Here is a 26,869-nt window from a genome sequence, read left to right on the forward strand (position 1 = left end):
GGCAGGAGTCGGCCTGCGAAATAAAGGACCTCAACCGATTCTGGTCCGGGCGATTCCAAAGGCTCGCAAAGACTCCGGCCGACTCCAGACGACTCCAGATGACTCCTGTCGATTCCGGACAATTCCGAATGACCCCGGATAATGCTGGATGGCTCTACCTTCCAGAGTCGATTCCGAAATTATCGGAGTCGAATTGTCTCATAGATTTCAACGTACTACTTACATAATTAGTTAAAAAATATATCCTTTTTTCGTTTAAATAAAATTGCTATTTATAAACTGCTCATGACAAAATGTCATTACATACTTTGACAAACGATTACATACTTTGCACACTAATTTTTCGAGCAAATTCCTGAATTTGGTACGGTTTCAAGCAGCTTAATCTATTCCCATCGCTCACAGTAGCAATTCTAGCCATTAACCGAAGTGTCTTAGCTACTTTTATTCCCTTGCAATATTCTCAACCCTTTCGAATGGGATATAGAAGGATTAGGTATCAACTCTACTCAATTCGAAGTGGTACCACGGCAGTTCAAACTTCCGATGAGCAAATTTCTCCTCCCAATGGGGGATCGAATGAAGTGGATTGACAGCGCGGACTAGCCGCGAAAGCAATCCGTTGCGCGAACAACTGTTTCGCTTCCCGCGGCCCCAAGATGATTAAGTCAAATGCAGCTAGCGAAAACCCCCGGGTGTTTGCTTTCGAGGCGAGCGCGCGCACGAAGGTTCGCGAAGTGGTGTCGAAACTTTTCCTATAACTTTTTATTGGCCTCCTCTTCGCTCCCCGAGGGACGCACGGGTGGGACCCGAGGTGCGAGGGCTTTTCTTGATTATATATTTAAATGTTTCAATTAACCCACCCACCTTCTCGCCGTAAGACCATCATTGCACCTAATCCTATCCCCTTTCATTCCAGTTTTACAACTTACCCCTTCACCTCGAGTGAATGGATTGAACCATGAACCGGTTCGAGAAAGCCATGGCTTTATCCTCCCACCAACGCGGAGAAAATTTTATCGGTGGCGTGTAAATCCCGGGACCACTGTCTCCTAGCGTTGCGTTCCCCTGTGCCCTACGCCCTACGCGAAGAAGAAATAAATCCGATTAGTAATTAGTAATGCGAGCATCGCACTGCGAAAACGAAATTCCCCACCGCTGGGCCATGTTTCCCTGCTGGCGGCGAAAGAATGCCGAATCCGGCGAAAGTAAAGCGAACCACTTAAGGGAGTGCCGGCGCAAAGTGAGCTCCTTGCCATTTATACCATTCCCGAATCTGATCCGCGGCAGCAAGGTGTTGGATTCGCTGCTAGTGACAAGTTTTATTAAAAATACTTAAAGGATTAGCCTCCCGGATCGCTCGCTGCTGTCGGTGTGGGTCGCCTGGGCCGTCGCGCGGATGCTTCAGCTTGTCAACTTATGTTGGAGTTCACCTTCTGTTAACTTTCGTCTCCTTTGCAGTGAAAGTGTTTCGCCGCAATTTTCTCCCCAGGGCTTCATTTTCTTCGAATAGGTTATTTCGATTCCAGAAATGGACGAGCAATCTGTCAATAGCGTTAATTATTGAAATAATGGTATACCTTTAGGCGCTCGAAGTCAAACAAAACTTGTAACAATAATAGCGATCTTTTAACAAAACACCTTAATGTTGCCATTGTATAAAAAAAACATTAAAGCTGTAAATGTAAATGTAAGCAAAATAAAGTTGCCTAATAGCACAGATTTAGTCGCTTTGTCTAGCAGACCAACTTTCACTTAATAAAATACCCAAATTTATGCAATACGCACGACAAAATCAGCTTATTAAGGGCTTAATAGCAGCTTTTGGATCGTTTGCCCAGCCAATTGGAAACTTTGCACCAAATCCGTCGAACGGGTAAAACTTTCTATCCAAACACCCGTGCCCCCCCCCCCCCCCCCTACACAGCGATATCTTACCTTCTTCAATCAACGAGCGAGACACGGGGGACACGTACGAAATGTGCGAAAAGTGTCGAAAGCAAATCCATCACTTGAATGTCTTACGGAAAATCCACGAAAATTCCTTTCTCCCCTTCTCATTGCCCAGGATAAGAGGCAATGCGAAAGGTAACACAAAACCGTACCAACCGTACTTTTCTTGGGCAGCCAATGAAATAAAGCCCAACACCGTCGTCACCCATCGTTTCTTCGCGAAAGTTTCATCGAGCGATGCGTCGCCACCGACTAATTTCAGTGTTTTATTTCCTTCCCTCTCCACGGCGCAACTGCACAGCTGATGTAATGATGAGGGTGCGAGGACAGGACACATCCGCTCAGGACAATACCAACAACCAACGGGGCAAACAAAACAAAAATCACAACAACTTTATCATGCCAACATTCCCATTCCCCACAAATTTGTGAATCTTTTAGCAGCTCCCATTCCATTTCGCACCCTAGCGACAATCGTGCTGCACCGGGAAGGCTGGAGGAGGATCCATTTGGAAATCGAAAATTGGCTCCGTCATGCGGAATGCGGCACACAATCTATGCGTTGGATTAAAATTAATCGCACCAATTATGGGCTACAAATTGGTTCGCCGTTGAATTTTACTGATATGCCTCCTTTTTCGCTCTCACTCTTACGCTTCTTTAGGGATTTCCAACCTCCTGTACGTGATGAGATTATGAAGTACACACGCATTTCGGTACGGAAAATCCCACGGACCGAGTTTATTGAATCCAATTAATATTGCAATAAACTTCCATTAATTTTGCGCTGCTCTATATGCCTGTCCACCCAGTGCCACTAGCAGTAGTTGCCTTTTGGCTATCCCTTTACACACTACTCTCGGCAAACTGCTTCCCTTCAACTGAAAGCACACACACACACGCATGACGAACTGCTAAGAAAATGGGACGAGCAATTCACGGGGCACGGGACGAAACCGTTCTAATGCGCATCCTAATCCTAGCCTACCTACACCACGACTAGCGCCAAGCGACCCTGGCACAGCAGTGGGAGCTTAGCATTGCGGCAATTTGTTTGACTTTGTACGGAAAGCGCAGCATCTCCTGCTTCTGCAATCCCTCGCGCTCAATCTTGCCACCCGGGATTAGGCAAATCGGAAACGGGAAAACGGTGTGCAGCAAAATTAGCTAAATTTGTCATCATTATCATTCGGTACGCAATTGGTTAGGAAAAAGCCACACAAAAACAGGAACGCACACGTGTTGGTTTAGCTTTTTTATACGTTTAATAGTATCACGATTTTATAATATATATAATATATACTTTTGTTTAGTGTATTATACATAGTTCCATAATAAATTGCCTAATTTTTTTTTTGTTTCATATTGAATCCCCCGGGGTTTCCTCATCTTGTTTGCCATTTATCTGGTATAATTCATATTTTTCGGCATTTTCTCCCTTTCTTGTCTTTTCTCCTTTCTTTACAAGCCTTCTTAGTCGGTTGCCTCTGGATTCGGAAAACCGAACGCTACACATCGTGTGCGAGTTCGTTTCGTGCTTTCACCGTTCACTATTTGATTAAACATGGGACATTAAGTTTTTTAGACATTTGGTTTTTTTTTTTTTCATTCATTGTTTTTGTTTTTCCTACTTTATTTCAACACTTTCTCCACCATCTTGCGCACTTCGTATTTGCTTCATTATAGCAGAGTCTTTCGTTTTCAGTTTTTTTCCTCCAAAATGTATCCCTTCCCCCACTCGGCAATTTCATTTCCACACTGAGCACTCCGCACTGTACAGCTTCAGTAGAGAGTTTGCTTATTTATTCGTAATTTTGTTACCAAAAAGTTTTTGGGTGTGAGTGTGTGTCCAACCGGAATGAAAAATTAAGTAACATCCAACAAGAGGCGACTCAATGGAAGAAAATTATCAAAAAATAAGATGAAAATTACATGTTACACTAGCTGCTCGACAAGCAACGAAAGGAAGTTATAGAGGAAATCCTGGTCACGACACCATATCTGTTCGTAGATTCTGCTAGTACTGGCGACGAACACAGCACGCGTACCGCTTGGACGTTGTGCTGGTATGTGTGTATCAGTCACAATGAAATGATTTTCTCGTGGCAATTTCCACTCCATTCGCCCCACATCCCCCTCTCCCACCGCTAGTTGGCCAGCATTCGTTGCAAATCAATTTCATAACAAACAATTCGTTTAATCGTAACATATAGCCTAATATTTACACGAGCTAGAGACGCGGCCAGCCAGCAGTGCGTTGGAGGGAGGCAAGGGAAAACGGAAAAGTCTTGCCGTGCAGAAAATCCATACCTTAACTAAAGCCTTGACCCACGATACTAATTAGTTAACAAGAAGGAGTTCGAATTCATACTTTCTTTTTTTCATTTTTAAGTAAATAAACGAAACAAAAAAATGACATAAATCCAAACAATAGAAAGTACAGCGCCGAATAAAACAAAACTCTCGTCCAACTCCGGCCCCGATGGTTCCGAGACTACATACTACTACTACCACGCGTTACCTGCATCCTTTCAAGCTCTCCCTTTTTCCCCCGAATCGGCAAATGGAACTTTTGTGGAGTTTGGCACAAATTCACCCTGCTAACCTAGTGATGGCTGCCGATCGTTGGTAATAGGAGCTTTTTTGGAAGAAACCACAAAGCCATCGAAGGGAGAGCAAATCAAGAGAACATGTGTGAATGTATGCATGTGTTGGAGTACTCATTACGTTGTAGATAAATGGAATTTTGGCCTGATGCTTGAAATGTTAGTTGATTTCTAGTAAGAAAATGAAATTATTAGAATACGTTTGCCATGCAAGACAAATCCAATGTAACGAGCCTATTTTGATGTCAACTGAAGGAGGGAGCTTCTTGAACATTATTCAAGACGTCTCGGCATATACCAAATCGCATACATTTCACAAAAACTATGAAACACAACTTACGCAACTGAAAACATACTTATTTCACCATTCACACATCTCATTTCATCTCTCTCTTTCCTTCTCTTTCGCTCTCTCTCTCTCTCTCTCTTTATCTTCCTTCTCCAACTCCTTCAACCTCACTGTGCGCTCTTACGTTAAGGAACCATCATTTAGCTGGCCGTGCTGAGGGCCGCCTTGATATGGGCCGGCGTACCGAACGGCGACGGCCCGCCAGCAAGTGCGGCGGACAGACTGCTGCTGTTGTTGTTGTGATCGCCACCACCACCACCACCGCCAACCCCGGGTCCACCTCCAGCCCCGCCACCACCTCCTCCACCGCCCGTTCCAGCACCGCCACCACCTGCTCCCGCGTTGCGCTGACCGACCAACCCCATCAGATTCCCATTGGCCGGCCCGTTCTGCTGTGGCGATGGCATACCTCCTCCTCCACCTGCTCCTCCGCCACCCACCATGCCCTGTCCTTGCATCGGTGGTCCACCATTACCGCCACCAGCACCACCGCCGCCGCCACCACCACCGTGGCCATTTTGCATTACAGGGCCGCCGCCGCCGCCCTGCGACATCTGCCGCTTCAGCATCGGATGGTTCGCCATCGACGCGAACACTAGCCGCTCCTCGTAGTCGTACTCGCACAGGATCTTATTCTCGCACAGGTAGAACTTGTCGCCGACGCAGAACCTGCCGGTTTGGTTTTGGGGAGAATAAAAAAAAGAATTGACAATCAGTCGAAACGGACTTTAACATCATCGGGCCAGGACACAGGAAACCGTTCAAATATAGTGAGTGCTACGCGAATGGTTTGAATGTGTGTGTGTTTATGTCATATGCATTTCCACGTTTTGGCAGCTGCGAGAAAGAGAGAGAGAGAGAAGGAGAGTCGTTGTGGGAACGTGCCGTGGAAGGGTGGGGATGTAATTAATTCAATCACGGCAACCCTGTTCCCAAAACGCGTCGTGACATGGTGACAAAACGATCACACCCGGTGTAGCTAATTTCAGCTGCATGCAGAGCACAGCTTGCAACATCAACTGCAATTGCCCGCGCTTCCTATCCCCATCCACCTCTCCCCCTGCCGGAGCAGCTATTTAAACAAAACAAAGCGGAAGGGGGGGGGGATCATCATCATCACTCCGGTCGCAGGACACAGGATGCGCCTGCATGTGAGATAAGGTAAAATCGAACGTCCAACGATACCCACAGTGCACTGGGGAGGGGAGCAAGCGAGATTTGTCACCCGAAAATTTGTGTGTCACCCATCCCCCACGCCGGTGATGGTCGTGGCGCTCTCCCTGTTGGTGATGGCCCATCGCGCACTATACTACACTAGTGATGTGTACAGTTAGCAAAAATCCGGAGTCAACTCCGATCCGACTCCGATAAATTCGGAATCGACTCTGGAAGGTAGGTCCGCCCTGCATTATCCGGAGTGGTCCAGAGTCGTCCGGAGTCGTTCGGAGTCGTTCGGAGTTGGAGTCGTCCGGAGTCGGCCTTCGAAACAAAGGCGTAATACGAAGTGCCTCCGGACGACTCCGAACGACTCCGGGCGACTCTGACTCCTTTACTTGCTGGAGTCGGAATATGACTAATAATAGTCGGAATCGGATCGGAGTCGTGGGTGCACTCCGGACAGTACATAACTACACTACACACACACAGTACTTGTGTGTGGCCCCAACATTCATCTCCATGCGAGGGGTAATGTCCCTGTTTTGTAAGGTTATCTTTTTTGCAGGAAGCGGTTGGAAAACCGCAAAATTCATACCGGAATTGTGGCGCTGGCTGAAAGGGATGAAAGGGGGGGGGGGCAAACTCGACCACCAAACAAACTGCCACAACTATCTGGCACTGCACACTTTTGCGCCTCATCCCTCTTCCCTCTCTTTCTGTCACACACACACACACACACACACACAGAGCGCAAATTTATATGTCGAGGATTATAAATCAAATTAAAATAATATTATATGGTAGAATAATTTTCAACATTGTGTCCCTTTTGCGCCCGAGATTCCGCACGAGGGGGCCACCTGAAAGTCATTACTGGCGCGGGATGAAAAAAGGACGAGGTGGGAAGGGTTGGCAGTGCCTGTAAGAAGTGAAATAAATACCAACAAATTCCCCCTTCTCCGGTGTCTTCTTCTCTCTCTCACACTCCCTGCTGGTTGGATCATTTTTGGTGGGCAGATTGGCCAAACGTGGCGTGGAAGCGAAGTTGTGTTGTGCGACATTGATTCTGGCAGCTCTGCCTCCCTTTCCCATACACTTCGGCATTGTGTGTGTGTGTGTGTGTGTGTGTCTGTTTATGCTCGAGAGGAAAGGGCTGACACGATGCGGAGCATTTCGAGCAGTTTAGCTGCACTTGACACCGACGACGAACCGAGAGTGCGTGCGTTCGCGCTCGATGTTCGAAAAACGGGATGAAATGTGACGCTCATTTTCCACACACCCACACAAACACAGCTTAAGCCTCCCGTTGCAAACCCTTCCATGACCCGGGCGGAAGTGGAGATCATGGGCACAAACAATAAATGCTCAAGTGTAATTATGAAGACAATCGTAATAATTTCCCTCGCCGCGCCGTGCCCTGTGAGCCTGTCGGTGACAGTGATGCCTGCCGCCTGGACCGCCGCCGGATGCTCGAATTTGACAGCGATGCTGACGGTTTGCCGCCCCTCGCCGGCATCCCCCACCCCCCTGCCATGCTGGACACAATGATAATGATGAATTTGATCTGGCCCCTTTGGTGGAGGATGGTAGAGGAATGGCCGGAAAGGGATTTTATTCAAATTGCATTACATTAGGCGATGGTGCCCGTTTGGCAGTGCCCGTGGTTTTTCAATCCATCTTTTCCGAGCGGGGAAGGGGAAATGAGGATGGAAACGGATGGACACACACAGAAGAAAAGTGGCATCATAAATCAAGCGATGTTTAGTAAATAGTTTTTCCCCCGGTAGGGAAGGGAGTGTGAAACGGGGAGGGGGTTTAGGGCATTATGTCCTTTTTTTGGTTCTCTCTCTCTCTCTCTCTCTCTCTCTCTCTCTTTCTCTCTCCGGCGCGCTTTAATCAGTATTCCGGTTTTGTTGTGCGTCAAAAACTTTCCTGCACGATCCATGTGGAAGCCGCACTAGGGACGGGACGGGAGAGTGGGGACATAATTTCATTTTTCTGCTCCAACCCTCTGTCTGTCCCGCCGCACACGCTTCGCACGAGTTTCCGCAGTTTCGAATCAAACCGACATTTTGACCACGAGTGTGCTCCAAAGTGATCGGCGAGGCATGGCTGAGGATGATTAATCATTTCTCACACCGTCACCTCACCGTACTCCGGTTTTTGAATATAACTTTCCGCAGTTAGGGGAGGGGGATAAAAGGGGTTGAAAGGGAGATGGAACCGGACCGGAGAACCATATGCTACCGGATCGAGAGCCCTTTTTCCTGGCCGGTTGCTGATTTCCCCCGCGGCCCATTCTAAACGGTTCCGGTACCAGGCGAGGGGTAACCAAGTGGGCAGAAGCTGAATGAAAGGGCAGTCCAGAGCGAGACTATTGCTAACCGAACTGTCCGGAGGCTACTCTCAGGAGTGGGAGGACTTGTAGGAAAGGAGGAGTACCTCATAATAAAAGAAAAAAACGAATAATTTCTCCCCAATGTCCACGAAAACAATACATACCGATGGTTACACTGCTGACAAGCGAAGCACTCCAGATGGTAGACGTTGTTCCGGGCACGCATCACCATCTCGAACGCCGGAATTACCTTGTTGCACGCGGCACAGAAGCCCGTGTTGCCGAACAGTCTGCGAAATAAAGACGTTCGCTCGTTAAGTACACGCCGCTCAACTAATGGCCGCCGAATTAGCTCGAAGACCGCAATAAGACTGCACACTCAACAGCAACTTACCGCAGGTAGTCACGCTTGCACAGCATCAGGTTACCCTTGGTGTAGAGCGTGGAGCCCACCTCGCCGAGCCGGCAGTCGCAGCAGCCACACTTGAGGCAATCCTCGTGCCACAGCAAATCGAGTGCACGGAGCAGGAACCGATCCTGGATGTGTTTGCCACACCCCGCACAGAGCTGCTGCTGAGGGTGGGGTGGTCCACCACCACCACCGCCGCCACCCACTGGTCCGCCACCCACGACGGATTGGTTGGATTGTTGCTGAGACTGTGGCTGCTGGGACTGTTGTTGTTGTTGTTGCTGCTGCTGCTGCTGCTGCTGGGGACCGGTTGGGACGAGTCCACCAAGTGACATGCTGCCGGTATTACCTCCACCTCCACCCATACCAGCCGCAGCCGAGGGAAGCTCCGGCTTCGTGACGTCCATCGTCATCATCTGCAAAGGTACGGGAAGAGGGGATATTAGTAGGACACTCAGAATCTTCGCACGACCTGGTAGGTTTTTAGGATCTTTGCTGTATTTTACTTTAAGGTAGTGATGTTAACATCCAGACATTGCTATTCTGAAGAAAAACTATCGCCAACAGTTTTTATCGGACATTACAACTGATAAAATACCTGACCCAACATCTCTTCAATCGACCACGGACTGAACAGCACAGAGAAAAACATTTCAAACATTTTGATAGACATCCCACAATAAAAGAAGTGATAACAGGTTGCTAGTACAATGCTAAGGAACTGCCCTTCATAACGTGTACCACGAAACAAGAGACCACACTGCCTGGGTCATAAAACACACAAACGATTCTCCCGCAACAGCATCCATGTTCGCCTTTTACGAGCGTGCGAACTTTTCCAATCACCCTAATGGAGCGGAATGGCCGGAAGTTCCTTCTACAAGCACTGTCTTTCGAATATCTTTTACAGGTGCAGCATCTGACCTCACCTGGAAAGTAAGAACGTGCCGATCAGCGCGGCTGCTGATGCAATTTGGGCGAATGGAAGTAGAACGGATTGAAGTGGAAACGAAAATCGCATATCTTTAAACTTTTTTCCTGTAAAATTTCGCATTTTGTCCCCTCGTCTACGCCCCTCATCCCTTCTTGCTATAGCATTTTAATCTTTTAATTAACTTCAACGGGAGCTCCAAAACGCCCACACCGAGTGAATGGGGCCGGCACTCTCGGCAAACTCCAATAAATCTTGCACCGGACGCGACGGCCGCTCGGACACGGTGTTTTCGTCCGCTCGGTTAAGTTTGTGTTCCGCCCAGGCAAACCAGTTTCAAAATCACCCACGTCCACTCGTTCGCGAAAAACTGTTGGCGGGGTTAGGGGGTGTGCGGGTATAGAAACAACACGTTCGAAAATATGTTTTCCCTCAGACGAGTAGAACAGCAACAAAACAACATAAAAGCTCAAAACAGCGGGGAAAACTTATTCACCGACGATCGAAACATTTGCCGTCGACGGCTTCCTCCGCACAGTTTAGTACACCCACTCTGGTGTGACGTTAATGGAATTGCAATGCGAACAGCACTCATACCATAACCCGAGCAGGAGGCAAACATCATTGCAGAAAGGAACAAATGCAAGAAGTTACTCTACACCAACAAACGAAACGTCAATTGCACCAAAGCAAAAAGTTGGTTACCAGGAATTCCGCTGTTGGAAAAACTGCACTCAGCATCAACAAAACAATGGAAATGGAGAAAGAAAAAAAACAACAAATGTTAAACAAACAAAAAAGTATGAGGGAAGCCTTACTCCGCGCGTTCAAGAGTTTTCAAGTTGTTAATGAGGGATTCCGTTCAATGTGTCACGTTTTGCAGAAGGGGTTTTCAAACTTACTACAAAACGTCCCAACAACACAAACCTGTAATATCTGAGCTCAGATTGGACATAGGCGTTTCAAAAAACATATTTTTTTAATTCATTGAAGTTGGATTAAAGCAAAAAGGTACAACAAAATATGAAATACAATATGATAAAGTAGATGAAAATTTTAAAATCGATAATTAATTATTTGAAGGATCGTATTCATTAATTATTTGTTCAGCAATTTCATTCAATGCCAGAAACTAAATTGTTACTATGCACAAATATTTATGTATTTCTTTCTCCTCCTTCGGAACATCAAATGAATGAACTGCTAGCAAATTTTTCCACCGTAACAGGGTTTAGATGTTTCACTCAGAAATGCTTTAAATAGCGTAACATGCATTTTCAGATGTTTTAGGCACATCTTTCCTTTAATGCACTCACCGTCACCGACTGGGAAAAACTGATGCACTAGGCGTAATTATCGCAAAACGGCTTTGTTGAATGTATTTTCCTTTTCTTAATTCTTCCTCCCTTTGGTATGAGATTTAACGCGAAAGAGCTCCTCGAACTGCATTCTTTCATTCTCGCCCCCTCTCCCGCCCAGCTCGGCTTGTCAGGTGAAAAAAATGGAAAGATTTAGTGGCCGTTTGTACGCGGAAAATGTTTGCACCTTCTACGCCCATCGGCGGACCGAATTGTCACAGCAAAGTAACGAGAAAAGTGTGCAAAGCACACGAACGAAACGGGAAACGCTGGCCACGCCGAAAGTAAACAAGGGAAGGGAAGTTTTTACAGAAGGAGTAAACCTGTAAAAAAAAACAAGGATTGCCTGCTATATCGTTTCCGTGACACCAGCTAGGAGAAGATTGTTTGTACTGCTCTACCCTCCCCCATAATATCCGCTTCGTGATTTTTCGCTTGGTCGTATGTTTCTTTTCATTTTGCTTACTTCTTTATTTGCCTCATTCATTGCTGCTTAATTTTGTGCTCAATTGCTTCTGGTGGCGCGTGCCTGCCTCAGCATCACGTTGTTGATGGAGCGATGTTATTTTGCATTCAAGCGTACCCCACAACACACACATACAACAGCCGGCTCCAACGCTTCTTGTTTCACGATTTTAGTGTTGTGTTTATTCTTTCTGTTTGTTAGTTTCTATTTATTTATTTCACTGCCAGCTCGCTCACCGCTGTTTATATTTTGTTGTAAAGCCGCCGTCAGTAATCGGAGAAAATGGTTTGCATTAACACATAATAATAAATAAACTGCCAATGGTGCCAAGTAAAGGCGAACAAGTATGCTTGCAACTTTCGAGGTAGATGAACACGAGCCCTTTAAGCAAAAATGTGCTGCTTATGTATGTTGTGTTGTTTTGGGTTTCTTAAATTACACAGTTAGAATGCCTTCCCCACCGTTACCTATCAGGGACTGAGGGTTTTTTGCAATGCTAACCGTACCTTGGTACTAATTTTATATTTTTTCCAATCTCATTTTTTATGTTTAACGGATTTTTTTGGAATTTATCCATTTGACATTTGTCGGCTGGAATTTAAACACTTCACACACATTTAAGCACAGCAAGGGATGTGTAAGTAGAGATAAAAACTAGTTAAAACGATGTTTACTACGCAATAAATATAGTATGTACTATTTTCAAACAGAAAAAAGGAACGTGCTGAAAATCCAATTAGAGATGCAATAATTATTTGTACACGATTACCTAAACGTTATGTGGTGGAACAAAACGTAAAGTCAATTAAGTAAAGACAAACAAATCGGTTGATGAATATGAACTAAAACCATCGAAAGCGGTAATTGTATATTTTGATAGCGATAGCGATAGCACTGTATATGTTAAGACTGAACGCTGAAAATGCAACCTGTCAGAGGAACAATATTCATCATCCGGATAGTATCCATTGACAGCTTTGTACTGCCATATTGGATTTCAACCTTTGTTTACAAACAAAGAAATGTTTACAATAATTTTGTTTTCTTTCTGGCTTTTCTGTTGTTTTTTTTTTTTAAATCTGAGGCTTTTGGCGTATGGTTTTGTACTGAGTGTTTTATTTCAGCGAACATGATTCCAGCCGTCAAGTGTCAAACTCCATATAATACACCTGACAAGTGTCGTAATACCATTCTTAGATTGAAACAATCGATCAACAATTTATAATATCCATAAAATACGTAACGCATCATCACAAGGAGTACAACTTATAAGATAGGTGATGATCGCGGCATTTGCCTGTTAACAGAAGCAAGGAGATGTTCATAATTTGCGTTCAGTTACGTAATGCATAGATGTCCCCTTCACAACTATAAATGCTCTTAAAAAACAAACACACACTTTATAACTTATTGTCCTCGTAGATTTGTGTGCAACGTTCACTATGTTTCGAATTGCAGCAAAATCGGGCAAAAAACACATAACCTCACCCGTAACACGAATCCATAGATTAAATAACGTTCTCTTCGTATCCCTTCGAAAGTTGAAACAAAAAGGCAACATGATGAATTGATGGACAGCGCCGTTTCAGTGTGTACCTCCGCTGTACTGGCTTGTTGCCGTTGCGCTTTTTTTCAGCTCCACCAACACCCCCTCCCGTACAAAGAATCCAGTCTGGCATCGAATGGGCAGTCCACCGTCGAGAGCTCCCCTCGACTCGTTTTTAATAATTATTTTAATTGCAACTGTCGCAAATCGTCACGGTGCGCAATTTTCCCACATCTGTTGCACACGAGGGAAACTGCCGCCATTTCACCCCCAGCACCCCCTGCCGAAATGACACAACACGGGCAAGAATTTGCTTGGGCCAGAGCTTGCGGACCGGGGTTTCACATTTCAGCATGCAACACGCACAGAACCGAGCAACGGTGTGTGTGGTGGCGGCGAATATTAAAACATCATCAGCAAAATCAGCCTTCCCCCAAAAACAGTATCAAACCCAACACTACCGTTAGCTTGGGAAGTGGGGAAGAGATCAGGGTATAGCAAAGGGGAGTTATTCGAGATTTTCCACCCGGAATGCAAACACCACTACACCCGAGAGCCGACGGTCCTTCCGACGGACCGGCGATGGATCAAAACACACTTCTGGTTTTGTTGATTTTGCCTTTCCCCGTTGTGTTTTTTTCTTCTTCTTTTGCTTCTGTTCTATTTTTCCCGCCGGGTTGTTGACTTGCCCTTGCTCCGTTGCTCCAAGTCTCCAAACACATTCAGTGTGTGGTCACCGAAGCCAGGAGTTAGAAGCGACAAACAAGATACAGCAACAGCAGCAGGACACGAGCAAAGCCAAGAGGTGTTTGATTCAATTATATCCTTGCACCGTCTGTCTGTACGATTCCGGCGAACCTCGGAGCGGCCTACCACAAAACCGGCAATCGTTAACATTCTCATCAGCCACTCATCAAGCGTCATCTTTAGTTAGGACGGCCAGGCCGAAAAAAAGGGCTGCAACCATGTTTCACGTACGTGCAGCAGCGCTGGGAGGTGGTTGGATTCGCTTGTGTGTGTGATTTACGAAATGAACCCATAAGCGTGATCCCTTCGCTCTGAGCTGCCACCACATGCGGGGAGTGTTACGGGTTTTTGTAGCTACTCACACCCATAAAACAATTTCATGTCCTCTACATGGGAAAGTGAAAGAAAATTGACCACGGCAAGGCAAGCGGCGAGCGGAACACCAGAGCACATTGCTGGTAGCAATGTGGAGCCGCCAGAGCGTTGACACGTCCAATTCAATTTCGTACTGCTGCGTACTGTTCAGCGTCCTGATATTGGTTGCAAAAATTGGGAAAATCCGACGCTTTTCACTGTTACCGGAAAATCGAGCACAGCTGGCTGGAGTGGCTTCATTTTTACACTAGCTCTGCTCTGTCCTCCAGCTGGACAGTATCAATTAGTGAGCTGTTTTTCCGCGTGATAATTATTTGCCTCGTTCCGTTTTATCGAACTCGATGTGCCACCATGGTTGCGAGGTTGTCGGACAAGCGGTGCAAAAATAATCTCTTTAAAATGTGACATGTGGCGGGAGAAAATTGCTACCAGTTTCCTTTTCCTTCATGCCAAGCCCACACACACACGTGACATACAGACACTGAATATCTTGGCAGACATCCTTTTTCGTAGTAAACACATACATACACACACACACACACATTCATATAAATCAATCGGACGGCTGGCTGGATGAATTAATGATTGAAAACCACTGTCGGGCTCAATATTTGATGAGGCGTCGATTTTGGTCCTTCGAACCGGATCCGGTTACATACGCTACCCGGCCAAAGATTTGGTGTGTGGACCAGTTGAAAATTGGAAAATTGGCTCGGCAACCTTTCTGTGTATGCGCTTCTAAATCCTTGCTTCGTCCTTTATTTAACCCCACGGGATGGGAGAAGGTAGAGACTCCAGGAGCATGGGATGAGTAAAGATTGCTTCCCTTACCCACAAAAAGAAGGGGGGTTAGTGCAAAGAAAGTGAAACTATGTCTTTCACCTCCACACACACACACACACACACACACACACACACACACACACACACACACACACAATTGGCTGCAAGGCATTTGGGATTAGCACACAACGCGTAACATGAACACTAACCTTCGGTAGGAGCGACATGCCAAGACATACCAACCAGCACACCACCTCATGGCAACATCTAGAGCAGCTCCAATCCAAGGAGAAAGCGAGTACATTCTTCGGATGTCTCCGGCAAACTCGTATTACTCTGCCCCATCCAACTCACCTCCCAAACCCCCGCCAGGCAGCAGTAAACCACTTAATATAAAGGTAAACATAGACATTTTGCAGCAGTGGGCGAAAACTTTTGGCTCGATGGAAATTCCATCTTTGAACTGGTACTGCCTGCACACATTCTTTCGCTCAAATCCTACATGCGTCGGACGTTCTGCTCCTGCTCCACCACCGAGTAGTTGTGCCTCTCTCCCTCGCTACCTTGGCTTGCCGACCCCTTTAGATGTGGTTAATTTATTTTGATCTTGCCATCCGCTGCCAGGCAATGATCAGAGAATATCCGCACGAAAGTTTGATCGATCTCTCCGCAAGCCCACGAGCCACCTCATCAATAATAGAGACAGTTTAAAGCCCATTGCACAATCGATTGAATTTTGCTCGCTCGAATGAAGCTGTGCGTCCGAAATTCATCTGAGTTTATTGTGTATTCTGCTGAACCTTGGGGGAGGTTACCTGGGATTGAGTTCAAGATGTTCCAAGGATATAAAAACCTAACTAAGACATGAACGACTTATCTCAGTCCAAAGTGTATTTCCTCGAGCTATTGTGCTTTGTCCCTAATAAAGTATGCATAATTCGCAACAGAAACGTCATAAATCACGACCCACGGAAATATTCCTGGGTGAGGTGGGCAAAAATTACGAATGAAACAATCTTCCTTCTGCGTGGGATTTGCCCCACACCCGTCCATAACTTAAGCCGAGGCCAGAGGGTTTTTTGTTAATCTAGCCGACGTCTGCTGCCCAATTCTTCCCCGAAGGCCTGGTAGAAGAATCAACAGCAGCAAGAACATACAAAAAAACACATCGAAGCAAAGAAAAGCAACAGGAAAATGCGCGAACCACTGTGACACAGGCGGAGCAATTTGTTTGTTCATAATTTTTCCATCTTCAACCGCCAGCCAATGGCGTGCGGCGAGCCGGCAAGTGACCGTGAGAGCGTCCGGGAAGTAGAAATAGGGAAAGCGAACAGGCGAGGCCAGAGCGACAGAAGGACGGGCCGGAAAAGTCCGCTTCCACGAGTGGGAATAATTTATAAAGAGATTATGATAATTTCCTTCTTCCAAAGGCGCCCGTAACGCTATGCGAAGAACTTGCAATCGCCGGGGAAAATCGGGCGTATACCGAAGCCGGCTGACCAAGCCGTTGGTCGAGATTTTAGCGGAACGGGCAAATTGGTTTGAAAGAGCATTTCTGTGCCGGAGTAGGCAGTAAATATCGAAAGAACACTTCAGCCGAACCAAAAAAAAGTCAACAACATCCCTCCGAGTCACATTATCGTACCACGGCTTGCAATTAAATGACGATAAAGCCAACGGGGGAGAACCAAAAAAAATGCGCTGTGGGCGAGAAAGTTGCGCTCTTGCGGCACAGTCTCCCCAAACAAACAGATAATGGGCTTGGTAAATACTGTGGGAAGGAAACATTATCGGAGGATAGAGCAAACTGCGAAACGAGCGCGACCGAAGGATTCATAAACAGCGATAGGCGGGAGGCGGAAAGCAAATTAAGCATTAAATTTGTTTACCGATACGGGGAAGCGGGCACGGGAAAGGTGATTCCTGTCTGTCTGTCTTAGCTGCGCTTTCGCACCGGCTCTGTCCACAACCCTGCTCAATGTTTGACACGCCGTTCTGTTCCCGACCCAATTCCTTCTGTTTGTGTTTCCCTGGCATGATGATCCTTTAGCAGAGAAAGGTACCAATAAAACATTGCACACACTGTGGATGAATGAAACAGTTTGATTACTTAGGATTGTTGGTATTTCCATCATTCACAACTATCTTTACAAAGGTCCTTGTTTTGTTAGAATGTTTTTTTGTTGTATGCGATATATTGTCGTAAAATCTGCCATTGGAGAGCTGCGATAAGATTTCGGATCCTTTTTTTAGGGTAAACATTGTTATCAGATGCATCTTATGGAATGATTTTGCACGATCAAGTCTCGTCTTATGTATATCTCTTTTTCATTTATTCACTTCACGGGTCTATATCCTTCGTCGTATGTTGTCCTTGCTTACATTGAAAGACCCATTCATGATACCAGAGCTTCTTATCTATTAAAGAAAAGTCTTTTGCAGTTTTTAATCACGAAATAAATGTGCATTGTATACGGGATGGGTTTGAGTTGTTTGGGATAATTGCAGTTTTTTTTTTTTTATTTACTACAACATATATTACAATAGCGAGAAATCAAGCGATATTCGTGAGCAAAAGTCTAAAACAGGGGTCTAGAAACTAATGTATGTGAGCTGCATATCAAAACAGAGAACCTATATTGAAGTCTGCGTTGACTTTGTGAAGGTTAAAATAAATGCCATAAATATGTTCTGCAATAAATATTTGTGCCCGTGAACAGATATTTGTGGAGACCCCTGGTCTCAAATATTTGCAGGAATTATGACCCTACAAAGACCTGCCGAAAATCTACAAATATTTTTCAATGTCACCTCCAAGTTCTTAAAAATATTTTAATTTCCTTCCTCTCTGTGCGTCCTATTATTAACTCATGCTGTATTGGTTGAAGTTATTTGTTTATATAGTCATTATAAACTGGATGCCTTTTTGAACCACTATCAATTTTGGACAGGTCGTATTATTTTTTGTTTTGTTCGGGAATAAGCAAAATACCGATGTGTTGTCCATTGAATGAATTTGATAATCCAATCCTGTTCCTGTTTTGGTCTTCCTGGGCCTGTAGAATCCACTAAATTAATAATATTGGGCTGTCTTAAGAACATCTTGTTCCAATGTGGCGAAATAGTCAAGAAATATATTAAAATTCAGTGAACAATTTGTAGATATACAGCACATCAAGCGATTACGAATTAGAATGCAAGACTAATCTATAAAATTTGAAAAGAAAATATAATTGTGAACTAAAAGTGTAAGTAAAACTTTCATAGTTTATAAATAATGGCAAGAAAATAATAGCGCAGTTTTTACACACACAAAAAAATAAAAACACCACAAAAGTTACACTTAAAAAATAATGAGTTTTGAGCATTCCTGGACAGGTAGTGCGGCTTCCTTGGCTCATTTGCTGTTCGAGTAGGATAGCGGTGGACGTCGGTTCCACTAACTATCTGCTCTCCAAGATATCTAGGGGACATACCATGTAAGATTTTGTAAATAAAAATCATAGTCTGATACACAACTCTTTGCTTGACTGATATCCATTGTAATATGTCAAGCAAAATAGCAGATGAAGTTTATCTACCAAAACCCAAAACTAATCTCATAACTCTATTTTGTATAAGCTGTAACCTTTGAAATTTGGTTTGATTCACTAGAAACAGAACAGTGGCAGTAACATCAAAATGTGGTGAGATCAAGGATTTGTATAATTGAACTTTCGCAAAGAAACTAAGATCTTTGTTTAACCTAGAGATGACCCCACATTTCTTAGCCACCTTTGCTAGGACGTTGTCCATGTGAGGACTAAAAGTAAGTTTATCATCAATAATTATTCCTAGATATTTAATTTCAGAGACTTGTTCCTGATTAACACAAATTGAAAGCGGAATTTGCAGTTTTTAGTTTGATATCCTCATGGATTTTGTCTTCTTTACGTTTAAAGCCAATTTTTTGTTTACCTTTTTCCCATTCGCAATGTATCCAGTACGCTGGATTCAAACTTGGCAATGGTAGTTGCATTCTCTACAACGTCAGACAAGAGTTGACACCGCTAACTAATTTACAATAACGAATAAGCTATGAGGCCCTGTAATGGTCATGACAGAGTATCAGCATGAGATGTGCAGCCATCGGATGTGCAGCCTTGCAGCAGGTACTGGCGGATGCTAAATTTATTTCTGGGCATCAGATCAGCGACCCACCACCCCGGATAATGGCACCTTACATAAAACGACTGAGGCAAGAGCTGAGATTCAGTCACATCAAATGATAAAAGTAGCGCACCATAAAACATCACCCGTATCTGTTTGCGTGTCAGTTGACAAAACGCTTAAAATATCTCGCAGAGACGCAGAGACGATGCAACCGCGCAGAAGGTTGCGCGCGATAAGAGCCCAGCAACTCACAGACAGGCTCTCGAGCCCTCCTCCGCTTAGCACTCATTGCAACATTCTTACACGCGAATGTATGTACGATATTCAAATTATGATAACTGCATGACACACTTTGGTTGTGCACAGTCAGTTGCGAAAGTGGTGGTAAAATAAAGAACCCACCACCACCACCAGAACAGATTCCTCCTTCCTTGCCCCCAAATAAAATCGCATTTCATGCCCAACGGCAGTTGCCAGTTAAGTTGGCTTGTTTGTTTGTAGTTGGATTTTGATGTGATATAAATTTCCACCACACACCAGCCGAAGTGGTTGGACGGCGGAAGACGCATAAAAAAACACTCACACACCCTGCCATGTTTTGACCGGAACCACCCGGCAGCATTTAACAGCGCTAGGCAAAAAGCAAACACCCTTAGCTCTCGAATTGGCAATTTTCGGTGGCACACGTAAAAATGTACACCCTTAAAGGCGGTTGAGGGTATGCTGCGATGGTAGCCGCTCCCGGAAGAAGGCTACACAGTTTCCCCTTATTTAATTAGCCCACTGCGGACACAACACAAGCCACTCCATCGGCCACACAAACGAGCGAAACGCATAAATTTGTCAACCATTCCACAACAAAAGCGCCCGGACGGTAAGCGCGTACGACGACGATTGTTTTACGACTGTTGCTTACCTGGGACGCCTTGTTCCGGAGGCTTCGAGCACCCTCGCGCCAGGCAGGCGTTAGGTGCCGGGCGACGAACCGATAATGTGACACGTTTGGCTGCCGGCACGCAACGCTGTCTGGAGGAGGGCTGCAGAAGATTGGCGCAGCATTTTGAAAGGACCTTTCCCCAGGACATGTGCACTAATCGGGCTCGTTACGGGGCCAAGTCTTAAGCGCCAACGAGACGGGGAGGGCGGAGAGCACTGTGAGAGATCGCACGGATAAATATTTGCCCTTTCGGATGTGTAAGTGTGTGTGTGTGTGCGCGCGTCTTGCAGGTGGGAGAATCCCTCCCTGCTCGGACGTTCACGGGACCGTGCGGACATAATTGCCGTCGAACACGCGACCGTACCAAACCGCTTGTTTGGAGAGCACGGGAGCCAGAGCTTTGGCAAGCGACGTAAGACCCAGAACCAGCAAGCCATGCCCCCCTCTCGTGGAAGGGATACATTCTTCTGCTCGACCATTTCTGCTCCCTCGCTGCAAACGGTGCCAAATTCACCCTCTCTCACAAAGCACATCCAAAACAGGATAATTGCGATACGCGGCAGGATGGCGAGATGGAGGGTTTAATTTGTGTTTTTCGGTCGCCTTGATGAATTCTGATTGCGCTTTTACTTTGCGGTGAGCTTCAACACACACGCCATCAGCAAGCAGCAAAACGATCCCTACAGTTACGCTTACCATCCTGTGGGTGAATTAAGGATACCTTTTCATTTATAAATCGTGCGGCCATCACTTTTTTAGTGTGCAAAGGGTGCGCGTGTGTGTGTGTGTGCGGGTGAATTGCTGGAAGACGCCCGCACGCAGAGAGCCAAAGGAGTGCTCGAGGTTACACCATTAAACATTAATTATCCCCCAATACAACGCGCGTGCCGCAAGATGTACCACCGCCAGGGTTTGCCTCCTTTTTTGTGGCCCCTCGGCGAGCATATCGGTTAATCGACGTACTCTCCTCGCCGTGAGAAATGCGCCCGTACAAGGATCTCCACGCTTCCCAGCGGGAGGATTATCATTACCGGATGCTGCTTTTTCCCCCGCATACAAACACACACACAGGAGCCTCACTAATTGCAGTTACATTGCCTTCATTAGCTGCGAAATGCTGGTGAGGGCGAGCGAGAACGATATGCGTACCAAGGGACCACCGCCGACCACAACCGGCTGTGCGGCATGGATGGATTAGACAATTAGGCAAACCTATCCAAGGATACAGACACACACACATACTCACAAAACACACATATCCCTAAATAACTGACATTTGAGGAAGCCTTTTGATCGTTTTTACCTTTGCCTTTGCTGTGTGTGCTAATCTACAATTGATGGAGCACAAGCGAAAAGCGTATCAAATTTTAACGCAATAAATCAAGCCGGCCTCGGCGATGCGGTGGTAAGAGTAAAGGGCACGCTCTGCAGTGGCACTAGTTCGAGACACGATCGGACACAATAACATTACTGGTAAAAATCGGTAAATGTACATAGAAACACAGGAATTGACTATACAACACTATATACTATACAAGACAAAATATATGAAGTCGTCCTCGTAAAAATCTTTCAAAAAATTGTACAGCTCCTACGGACTATCAAGAAGTGAGTTTATCTCACCGAGGTAAAAAGATACCGTAGTAGCTCACAGCGTATAAAATTTCATACGCAAAGTAAACACCAATTTTTAAGCGCTCTTACTATTTTCTCCAGTATTTGAAAAAAATCAAACGCAAAAAAAACAAGAACAAAATGACAAATGGGTGACTCTGACACAAAAAGCACTTTTCAATTATTAGCTTGTACGCTACGCTAAACTGTTTAGTTTCATAGGATATAGCTTTCCAGGGTCAATGATGCACTTCTACTTTTCTTGCCTTTATTTCTGCATTCATTTAGTGCCTTAATTTTATTGTGCAGTGCGCCTAATAGTAATGATCTCATCAATCTTACTGCTAGAATAGCACCACGTCACCAAGGCATGAGATCATTACATGAGTGATCAAGTGATGCTTAATGCCTTTGCGGTAATGATGACACTTGCTAGGGTAAAACCTTTTCTTCTGATAAGGCGTGACGATCTAAGCAGCAATAGCAGGATTTTTTGGTTTGCTAAACGTATAAAGTTCCATGGAATATCCCATTTGCATAAAATCTCCTGGAAATCTGTTAACTTTCAACTGGATTTCTTACTGGATATTGTTTGGCGCTGTACAAAAAACATAGTATACATGAAGTATAGCAGTGAAACTAGTATAGATTTGTGCAAATGCTCTCAGTTTACTTTGATTGAAATATTAACAAGACTTGTCTTGTTTTATTCCAGACCAGCTCAAACGGAGGCCATAAAAAATCACCTTAAAAAAAGAAAACCGCTAACATGATTTTACCGATTTATTAATCCTGGACAGTTACAAATCTCTCCCGGCGAAACACGCATCGTCATCGACATACAGAGACAAACTTTTGGAACGGCGTGGTCGATAGAACTACCAGTATTTTTCTTTTTTTTTTTTTTTTGCTTACCCGCAGCACCCACACGTTCCCCTTACGTGTTAGCTCATTTTTTTTTAATTTAGTTTTGGCACCACCTGAACGGCAGTGCACAATCTGCATTCTAAAATGGTGACCAAGCCCACGCTGACAACACTGACAGGCCACTTAACGGTCGTCGTTGTCGCCGCCGTGGTCGTCAGTCCGGTGGAAATTAGAGCCCGGAGGAGCCAAACTCAGCAAAACCCACAACGCACCGGCCCGGTTGTACCGTCTGGCAAAGGGTTAGAGTAGGTTGTAGAAGGAGGTTGGATTGGGTGGTAACAGAAAAAACAAAGGGTCCACACACGACAGGGCCGTAGTTAAGTCCCGCAAATAAAAGCGAGTCGGTTATCGCGGACCATTTTATCTTCCTGGGGGAGCAGCGGTAGGACCACTTTTGGGATCCGTCACGTCGGGCAATATGACACGCGGCATTGTTTGCATGCGTTTGCATGCTGGAAACCACAGCCGCACAGCTCGGCAAACTCTCGCACCGAGGGAACATACGCACGCTGACTCACGGTAGCGCATCTCGAATTGCATCCAGGTAGGACGGTAGGATGCACCAAACGGATACTCCACAAAAACTAATGCAACACAAAGGCTAATGCGAAGCGGGAAAACGCTTTCATACCACCAAGAGAGCGTCCAGATGCATTTTACCAGCTTTTCTACAAGTAGAGCCCGTTCCGGCCCGGCCACAAGGGTTGGATCATTGTCAATCGTGCGATCTGGTGCCAACGGAGAGGGGATGGTCCCCAGTTTATGGCGCGGGTTGAAGTTTGAAATTCCACACCGACGGATGACGCACCGACAAGACTTTCGAGGTCCCGGTTCACTTTATCATGCCTCGTCTGGACCAAGCGGGACAAATTGACGTCGGACATCGTGCATACTGGGGAATGATGTTTTTGTGCCCCGGGACTGCGATTTCGAATTCTATATCTTCACACATGTCATTACCGTTTGGACATTGGATGCAAGGAAACTTCATCTCCACGAACCATATGAAACAAATATGCAATTGTTTTGGTGGAGAACACAATGTGTCAACAATATGGACCCATGCGCAATTGTCTTCAAATTGAAGGAATGAAAATTAAAAAAAATAATCCCTTTCGGAGCTGCGAGACACTTCTGCAACGCACGTGCACTAAACGCCAAAAATCTCCCACTCTCTTTGTCTCTTCTCTCAAAAGGAAGCATAATCCTCTTTTAGCAAAAAAAAACCATAACACTTCAATACTTTTAGCCGCAATAATAAACAAAAAAAACAATCAGTTGATAATGGCAAAAAGAAAAGCAGCGTCTCGCCTTCCACTCCGAGATTGATGAAATCTAGCAAATCCAATTAAAATTCGACTCCAACTTCTATCAAACTGGCCAGACAAAGGGGAGGGGGCGCAACGACATCGCAACCCTCGTAAAAAGAGGGTGAACATTTCCAGCTTTGAACTGAACGTAACTAGAACCAGCTCCATTTCTGGATAACTCTGATTTTTATATGGCGAATTTAATTTTTGTTCAATTTTTGCACTGTTGATTAGTGAAATTCGCGCTTGGTTCTTTGGTTCAACCGCTGAAAGGAGGGCAATCCAGGCAGCTTGTCAAAGATATTATTTATAACGTATTTGTACGATTTTATGAAACACCCGACTTGAGTCACGCAAAAAGTTAACTCTCTTCAGGATTTCCTTCCCCTTGAATGTCCTTACCCTTGTCCGAGTTCAACCCCGTACCTGCTGCTAGTAGGCAAGCTTTTTTCTTCCAAGGCACGTGTCGCCCTTCCCACCCCTCTTGTCTGGGCGCACGCATTAGCTCATTCAAACCGGAGGAAAACCCATCAATCAGGATCCCTACGCTTCTTGCTTCCCCCTAGAGTCCAGAGTGGACTTAGGAAGGGGAAGGATAATTCAAACAACACGCACACACACACATGAACTCGAGGAGCTGTGAGTGGGTGACGGTTCCCTTGCAACTCTACCGTATCTTGCATAACAGCGCCAAAGCCATGGGACGAACACACGGAACGGCGTGGATAATTGAACGTAATTCAAAAATTAAACCGCCGTAAAAATGGCCACTACCGAACGCTGAAGGGACACCTCTGGATCTTCCAGTACCGGTAGGGGCACAAAACCAGTCCAGGAGCAAAGCAGTCCCCTTTTTCTCCTTTGAGAATATAAATTGCATTTTAGGCGGGTGGAAATCGACCCAAAAATTGTTCGCTACCGAAATGACCCACACCAAGCGGGTAGCGCTGGAGTTTTAATTGAATTTTAATACAGCATGGATGATGGATCGGTGTGTTTGTGTGTCCGTTGGCGAGTGGACCGTGTTATTTTCGGCTTTTTTTTTTTTTGCTTACTTGCTGTCAACCTTTGCGGTAGTGTTGAGAGTTGTTTCGGGGAGTTTCAATCTCACTAAAGTGTTTTCCCGAACCGACCATCCCCCGACTCTTCAAGCATACCTTCGGATGGATCCGAAATGTCAATGCTTCCGGGGTGTTTTTTGTTGTCTTCCTCTTCATTTCCGCTTCGCGGTGGAAAGATTTGCAAGCCGGCACAGGACAGGAACGGAGCGGCATCTCTCACCTCATCCAAATACCTGAGAATGCATGTTACCTGAAGCGCTATTTGAGAAGATCACCAATTCCGAACACAGGATCGCCTTATTTCCTCTAAAATATCAATTATATATTCTAACATTTTATATCAGATGCTTCTTGAACTACGATAAACTCATCCAATAAAGTATTCAATTAGATAATTAGAGACACCAACAGAAAGATGACGATGGACACTTACATATAACTGCTGACTGTTGGCAACTATCTTGTGGCTGGGTTACGTACGCTCCCGTGTACGTTCTAGTTTTAGCACGATCTATTCAACAACCCAAGAATCCTGCTCGGATTACAAACTAAACGCGTGCTGTGCAGGATCACTTCCTAGAGTAGACGCTTCGTATCACCACACACACAGATACACCACTACCACGTTATACACTTTCTGTTATAGCTGTTGATGGATGAAAAAGAGGGAAATGAATTGTTTCATTCTAACGCACATCACATCCAACACGTGATGATCGTTTCTGGACATCCACTGCTGATGCGGAGTTTAAGCCTGAAGTAAGCTGTAGGGCTATTATCGCTACAAGAAGTAGAATTTAGGAAGTTCCCGATCTTCTCCGTTGCCGTGCGTTTAGACAAACCGCCAGAAAGCAGCTAGTTCGATGAAATTTGATGAAAAGTCCATGGACAAAAAAATACACATTTCCTCGAATATCATCCCACCAAACTGGATGACAATTGAGACACACACTAATTTTAATCTCTTTTTGGCGCCAAATTTTAACGTCAGAAGGCACTGTCAGAAGATTCGTAGATTCGTAGGTTGATTGACGTTGGAGCGTTTGATGATCATGTTTTTCGCCTCGCAATCAGTTTGATGGTAGAAGCTGCTGTCCGGCGTGCCAAAGCTTTCGCAACACGTTGGAAATTCGCATTCCCACTCGTTCTCGTTTTGTTTTTCTTTTGCTGAGGGAATTCACGGAAATTCACACACCGCAACTGCAACTGCTACCACCGGACAAACACACGCTAGCACACTTACACTAATCGCGCACCACACGACAAGAACTTCTTCGCTCAATATTCCGGCTACTTCCGGGCTATTCAAACAGGGGAGGCACGTCCGGTTCGCGCGACAATCGGCACAGAACTTGCGCTGGCTGCGTCGGCAAACGGGCCCGGTACTCCGGTCCACGGCACACTGGCACACACTGTGCCTTCTTTCCCTTCAAACTGTGCTTGATAAGCACCGCTCTCTTTCGCTCTCGCTGACACTTACGGGGCTAACTAACCAGCCGCTTGGGCGCGAGTGTCAAGCGAGATGGATCTGGAATTTCCCCGCCAGCGTAGCGCAAAGAACTGGCGTGTTCGGTCGCACCAAGGCACATCGATGCGGCGGCACGTGCTCAGCCCGCGATCGTTCGTGCTCGCTCGCACGCACCACCGACAGCGCAAGCCCGTCCGCCCTCCAGATTATGACCAGAGCAAGTCGAACGATGCTGCCCCGTCTCGCTCTATCCCAACGCAGCGCACGACAACCAAGGGCGCTGGCGCTTTTGCTGGTGTGGTTTTTTTCTCTCTCGTATTGTCCTTTCGTTCCGTTTGTGTGCGTGTGTGGTGTGGTGTTTTGCTTTTTTTAATTGCAAAG

The 26,869-nt window shown here is 45.6% G+C and overlaps 1 protein-coding gene across 2 annotated transcripts; it reads right to left on the reverse strand.

The window, feature by feature from the left end:
• Positions 1-3,195: 3,195 nt before the first annotated feature.
• Positions 3,196-26,444, reverse strand: LOC120906428 (LIM homeobox transcription factor 1-beta). 2 transcript variants are annotated; one of them, XM_040318098.1, is made up of 5 exons: positions 26,264-26,444; positions 25,454-25,666; positions 8,799-9,229; positions 8,569-8,694; positions 3,196-5,577 (listed from the first exon to the last, which is right to left on the reverse strand). In XM_040318098.1, the coding sequence occupies exons 3-5, from the start codon at positions 9,227-9,229 to the stop codon at positions 5,049-5,051; spliced, it is 1,086 nt and encodes a 361-aa protein (XP_040174032.1). In that variant the 5' UTR covers positions 25,454-25,666; positions 26,264-26,444; the 3' UTR covers positions 3,196-5,048. The 2 variants fall into 2 exon arrangements, with proteins under 2 accessions (XP_040174032.1, XP_040174033.1); XM_040318099.1 differs by having other exon boundaries at positions 26,216-26,444.
• Positions 26,445-26,869: the final 425 nt, after the last annotated feature.

This window comes from Anopheles arabiensis, chromosome X (assembly GCF_016920715.1).
Source record: "Anopheles arabiensis isolate DONGOLA chromosome X, AaraD3, whole genome shotgun sequence".
Classification (NCBI taxonomy): domain Eukaryota; kingdom Metazoa; phylum Arthropoda; class Insecta; order Diptera; family Culicidae; genus Anopheles; species Anopheles arabiensis.

Bases quoted from the DNA above. Each gene is read 5' to 3' on its own strand.
- LOC120906428 (XM_040318098.1), bottom strand. From the start codon at position 9,229: ATGATGACGATGGACGTCACGAAGCCGGAGCTTCCCTCGGCTGCGGCT. The intron at 8,695-8,798 runs GTAAGTTGCTGT...TTTATTTCGCAG, and splicing joins TGCAAGCGTGACTACCTGCG to ACTGTTCGGCAACACGGGCT. The intron at 5,578-8,568 runs GTATGTATTGTT...CCAAACCGGCAG, and splicing joins TGTCAGCAGTGTAACCATCG to GTTCTGCGTCGGCGACAAGT.